General features: G+C 51.1%; 1 protein-coding gene across 1 annotated transcript in view; it reads right to left on the bottom strand.

Moving 5' to 3' along the window:
• Window positions 1-5,856, bottom strand: part of Mcf2l (MCF.2 cell line derived transforming sequence like) — a 143,993-nt gene that overhangs the window by 25,500 nt on the left and 112,637 nt on the right. Inside the window, exons 7-9 of the mRNA XM_028766296.1 lie at window positions 4,776-4,895; window positions 1,684-1,800; window positions 1,010-1,159 (exon numbers count right to left, since the gene is read on the bottom strand). Of these exons, the coding sequence (XP_028622129.1) occupies window positions 1,010-1,159; window positions 1,684-1,800; window positions 4,776-4,895 (387 nt within the window). The remainder of the gene's footprint in view (window positions 1-1,009; window positions 1,160-1,683; window positions 1,801-4,775; window positions 4,896-5,856) is intronic.

Here is a 5,856-nt window from a genome sequence, read left to right as displayed (position 1 = left end):
ATATGATAGAGTGGTTAATCAAAGTATATAGACAAACTATATAGACATAGAGATCTTAGAAAATTTAGCTTTAAATCACTAACTGATAAAAGGAGAGAGAAAGAGGGCATCATGGAGAAAAACAGAGAGAGAGAGAGAGAGAGAGAGAGAGAGAGAGAGAGAGAGAGAGAGAATGAACATAGGGGTTGTATGGCAGCCAGCTGGCTGGACTCAGGTCTCAACACTGAGTAGGTGGGGCTAGCATGGGGTGGGAACACTGTGCACTGTGGGTGATCACACAGTGCACTTAAAACTGTCAAGGACATTGTATACTTACATAAGATTCTCAAAGACTTAACTTAACTTAAACTCCTATGCTAGCAAGGACGATGCCACTGCTGCTTGCTGTGGCAAAGCTAGGGCTATGGATCACTCGGGGCGTGGGGATAAGGTCAAAGTAACCGGAAACCAGGCTTTTGAGCACCTCTCCTGTAGTTGGCCTTGCTGTACTGGCAAAAGCCACTTCTAAGGAGTGAGAGACATGCCTTGCAGAGATGGGGTATCATCGTCAGGACACAACAGCTTACAGACACCCAGACCCTGCTGTCTCAGAGCCATCAGTGATGCAGAATGTCTTGACCCCAGAAGGCCATGTGAGCTCGTAGCGCAATGGGATTTTATGCAGCAAATTCAACCATAATGCCATCCGTCACCAGTGAGAGGAACTGGCAGAGGCCCTGCTCAGTTACACTGGAGCTGCCCAGCCCCTCACACAGGGCACACCCACCAGAGACGTGCTCTGGTCTTGGCTTTGCACAGACTCAAGTCCCTCAGGTTTTCTGGGCTGAGAGGCGCCACCCATCCGTGCACATGCATTCTAACGGGGGTCTGAAAGGTTTACGGTCAGTTCTCCGTATCCTATCAAGAGCCCCAGAGACCCACTTACTTCTGGCCCTTTCGTGTGGCAACTCACCTGACATCGTGTGTCTGGGATCAAATTGCCCTGCTCAGCCCCACAAGCTGCCCTCACCTTCACTTTTGCCTTCTTCTCTGTGTGCACGCTGAGTACCAGGCTGGTGGACTGGACGTCGTTGGGCAGCTCTGTCTCGGCCAGCTCGGTCCCGAAGGCCTGCAGCATCTGGGCTGTCTGCTTCACCATCAGGGCAAAGCTTTCAATTGCCTGGGGAGGAGGGAGAGCACAGTCACAGAATCCTGCACACGGCCCTGCGGCCTGCAGCTCTGAAAGCTGACACCATGACTGTTCTTGGAAAGGAGAGGGTGGCCCCCAAACCCTGTGGACACAGGGGTGCCAGCAAATACCTTCTGGTGAGTGTCTCAACCTTGCACTTCTTTAAAAATGTTCGGGGCAGCCTTTGCAAATATCCCTGCCGCCCAGGGCCATTCTGCACTCAGGGTCTCCACCTCCCGCTCCCTGATAGGAGACTCATGAGTGTCGCGACCGAAACACAGAGCTTGGTAGGGTTTTTTTTTTTTCCCTCTAAGCTCAGAGAGAGCCGCACCCAGGCTCATTACTCATGGTCTTTCTTTACAGTGACTAAGGTCTACAGAGACCATCTCCTCATTCTTGGGGAAGGAACTTCATGTGAGCATGTTTTTAAAAGGCAGTGTTGTCATGTGAAAACTATTCTGCTGGGCTATGAAGTAATGAGAACACGGCTGCAGAGCACCCAGGCCCCCACTCACTGTGCGGTGGCACAGCCACCTGGAGTGGCAGTAGTCCAGGGTCCCCCCGAGGTCCTCGGTCAGCTGCGACTTATCAATGTAGCTGTGTAGTTCTGGCACTGAGCTTAGCATCATGACCTATGAGAGGAGGGAGCAGCATCAGGCGCCCTGCCCTGGACTCCACAGTGGCTCTGGCTTCTGATTTGAATGGGGCCAGCTCCGCCCTCTGGTTGATGAGCCCCATGCAAGCCTCTTATTGGAATTGTTCCTTGGCTTCCTTATCTATACAATGGGCATATTCTGATGGATCTCACTGGGAGATGGTGAGGACTCAGTGAGGTCACTGGACATGACCAACTCTTGCGTAAAGTGCCTGGCCTGTCACAGATAGCCACGGGTGCCAGTACCTTCTCTGGCAAGGAGTTCAGTATGCCGAGGGAATAGAGCTTTGCTTCCTAAGAATCAGTTTGTGCTGGCTCCTGATGAGAACTCCACAGACATCATTTCAGGCACTGGCGAGAATCAATTTAGCAGCAGAGCCAGGTGCCCATCTCATTGGATTGATGCGGTGGCCAGCCGAGCTCTGCATCCATAGCTGGATCTCACCCATCTCTGGCCATTGCTGAGGCCATTCTACTGTGAGTTTTAGATGAAAATCTAGACTTTGCTTTGTAAGCTGTCGGGCAGATACTACAGAACAAACTTCCAAAGGCTCAGTGCAGATGTTACTCGATGCCGTGACATCTATTATGCAATGCTGAGTCAGTTTAAAGTGGGGGCTCTCTACTGGGGGTGTCCAGAGACAACCTGGTCTTTACAATAGAGAGAAGGCTCTGGTGTCTTCTGGGCAGAAGTCAGGATTGCTGAGAACCAGGGTTCCCAGCAAGGAGCCGCTCACAGTGCTGAGATGCAGTAGAGATGTTAGGTCCCCACTGAAGTATGACTGCCAGATAAAACAGCATTAGATCCTCAGTCTGAGCTGGAAACAGAGTTCTCACAGAGCTGCTCCACTTTCTTTTGGTTCTTCTAATAAATTTATCCACATGCTGTCAAACAACCCTGGCTCATGGCCAGTAAGCCCAAGACGGATTGGGTAACTCAAGGAAACCTCTATCTTTAACTTTAATACTGGAGTGTGTGTGTATGTGGTGTGTGTGGTGTTTGTGATGTGGTGTGTGGTGTGTGTGTGTGTGTGTGTGGTGTGTGTGTGTGTGTGAGTGTGTGTGTGTGGTGTGTGTGTGTGATGTGGTGTGTGTGGTGTGTGAGGTGTGATGTATGTGGTGTGATGTGTGTGTGTGCGTGTGGTACATTTTCCATCATAACAGAGAAGGAGAGGAGCCCAGGAGAGCTTCTACAGAGCTCTCTTGCCATGAGGTCAGTACAGTGGAAACGGTATCAGACACCTCCTAAAAGCCAAGTCCTTCGATAATTCTAGAATTTATCTAAGATTGGTCTATGAGCTTGCGGGTGACAGGACAGTTTCTTTAAACCTGTTTTTAACACCTGTTAACATTATACTACAAAATAATTTTACAAAAGAGACCATATACTATTATAGATGGCCTCGACCTTACTTTCTCGTCATGTTCAGAGGTGAGGAAGCTGAAGGTGGAGAAGGGCCAGACATGTTGTCATCGGATCATAAGAGGGGAGGGCACCCGTGGGGCTCAGAGGTGAGAGCTGTGGACACATCTCCCACGTCTAGTTTGGGGTCAGGACTTGACCTCTAGCTAGGTGAGCTATTGCCGTGGGTGGCTCTGCCCATAACTAAGTCTAAGAAACAGGCTGTCTGGAAAGAGATGCCACAAGACATGGGGTATGGTATCTTCCCACAGACCTGGGGCCAGTTACTCTCAGAGCTACCAATTCATGACTCCTAGAGTCACGGTCATCCCTTGAGGACTTGGGCCGTGCCGAGCCTCCATCCCTCACCATTCCTGAGTCTTGAGGAAGACTGGAGTGGAGGCAGAGCAGAGAGGGTAGTGAACCCAGCCTCCATTGTTTCTGTTTTGAAGGACTCAGCCTTCCTGGAGCGAGGTCAGGGAGCCATTGTGAGGTATGGGCAGAGGCTCTAGACAGTTGGGAAAGAGAGAGTATCTGCCACCTGAAGACCCAGACACAGCAAGACAGCACTGTGGACAGCGACCGGCCTGGATTCCTCCATTTCCAAAAACAATTTGGGTGGCACTGCTGGGGCATCCCACAGCCTGGCAATGGCCCCTGTGTCCTGTTCTCTTTGTGAAAAAGAAATGACTTCCTAGGGTCAGTTTCTGGCAGCTCCTGGGTGCTGTACGGGTTGTACCCAGGCGTCGCAGGCTGTGAGGTGTGTGCTTTCAGGAACTTCATATAGTCTTGGTTTTTGACAGGAAGTAGAGCACCGTGAGGGTCCTTTCTCAGCAGATGGTGGGAAGGGGCTGACCTATGCTGCTGAGAGACATTAGATAAGGGAGGGACTACACTGCTGGCTTGTTCCTGGCTGAGGTCCAGCACACGCCTGGCTGGCAGCTGAGCTCAGCTCCCTCCGTGGGCTCAGGACACACCCATGTCCTCTATCAGCCTCCCTTTCTTTTCTTTTTTCTTTCTTTCTTTCTTTCTTTCTTTCTTTCTTTCTTTCTTTCTTTCTTTCTTCCTTTTTTTTTTGACATGGTTTCTCTGTGTAGCCCTGGCTGTCCTGTAACTCCCTCTGTAGACCAGGCTGGCCTCGAACTCAGAAATCCACCTGCGTTTGCCTCCCAAGTGCTGGGATTAAAGGCGTGCGCCACCACTGCCCAGCCAGCCTCCTTCTCTGAGACATTTGGGGTGTGCCCCTCACAGTGGGCTGGCGTAGGACTGCACAGTGGCTTACAGTATTCTGATGGAGTTATCCCCTGGAACCTACACAAGGCTGTGGCCTTGAATGGACGGACCACTAGCTTGGGCGGGGCAGGGCTCAGGGGAAGGGGAAGCAAACCACCAAGCTTCCACTGCCAGAACTCAGGGGGAGTGTCGCTTCCGACCGAACCTCTGGGGTTTTATTTGCTGCCACAGAGTGGGGGTCACTCCGTGAGAGCCAACCACGTGCCAAGAATGTGCTTAAGCTCCCTTCTGCTGACACAGCTCACGAGAGCACTCACCGGCACTTTCATCTTAAACTCATCTCTGTTGAATTTGAAGGCGATGTCCGAGAGAGTCCTCTGGAAAAAGCCCGTGGGCCGAAGAACCAGGACAAGCTGCAGGTTGGCTGGGAAAGATGCCTGTTAGACAGAAGAAGGGCCTGGAGCATTTGCCACACATGGCCTAGGCCATGCAACTGGCCTGTCACTGCAGCGGACGGTGGGCTTCTGGACTGATGTCGCTTAAAAAGTAAACACTGAATGCGTGTCACAGCTGTTAGGGGTTACATGGTAATCTATGCCCAGTGCGGACCGATGCAGAGCAAGGGTCTCCCATAATGTAGGTACCCGAATCTCAGACTTCTATCTAGAGAAGATGTACTTGTCGTTCAAGCCACCCCATTGATGCCATCTTGTCACTTCAGCCACAGGGCCCTAATGGACTCTCAAAGAAAAGAGAAGCAAGAAGATATATTTGTGCAGCACCAAGAACTAAGATCAATATAAGTTCCCCCAGCATGCACACGCATATGCACACCCTCGAATAGTTAATTCCATGTGTGTGCCTACTCCTTGACTCTTTCGAGGCATTTGACCTTGGATAAATTAGTGCCTCTGTTTTCCCATCTGCAAAATGGGAATGAAGCAGATGCTTGCCTCATTACTGATTATGGGTGAGAGAGCTAGTGTAGCTCTCATGGTCCTAGACACTGAAGGCTCTCCACTGCTGACCCCCATCCAGGACAGTGTGTATCAGTGCTCATCCCTTGGGGCTGGCCTCCCATTTAGAAAAGTGGACACTGGCCTTTCCCTGGAAGAAAACATTCTTCTGTTGAATTGTAGTTCTCACAGGGCCTTCGACATGGTGACACTCACCTATTTCATACTTTTCAGCCATAGGTATAATGAGAAACAGGGGCCCGGTCAGGGCTCTTTCTGAGGAGATGTGAAGCAGGATGCTGGGAATGACTGAGGTCCTGCTGCAGACAGCATCCGCCAATTCATATTCTTGCCCCAGTGGCCTGGCTTTCCCTGTCCTGCCATGGCGAGGATGCTAGGGCATGCCTCTGTCCACAGCCTTCCTATACTCTGCAGGCACGTG

This window comes from Grammomys surdaster, unplaced genomic scaffold (assembly GCF_004785775.1).
Source record: "Grammomys surdaster isolate TR1022 unplaced genomic scaffold, NIH_TR_1.0 167, whole genome shotgun sequence".
Taxonomy (NCBI): Eukaryota; Metazoa; Chordata; class Mammalia; order Rodentia; family Muridae; genus Grammomys; species Grammomys surdaster.
The sequence above is the reverse complement of the archived record's forward strand: the minus strand, read 5'-3'. Positions and strand labels throughout refer to the sequence as shown.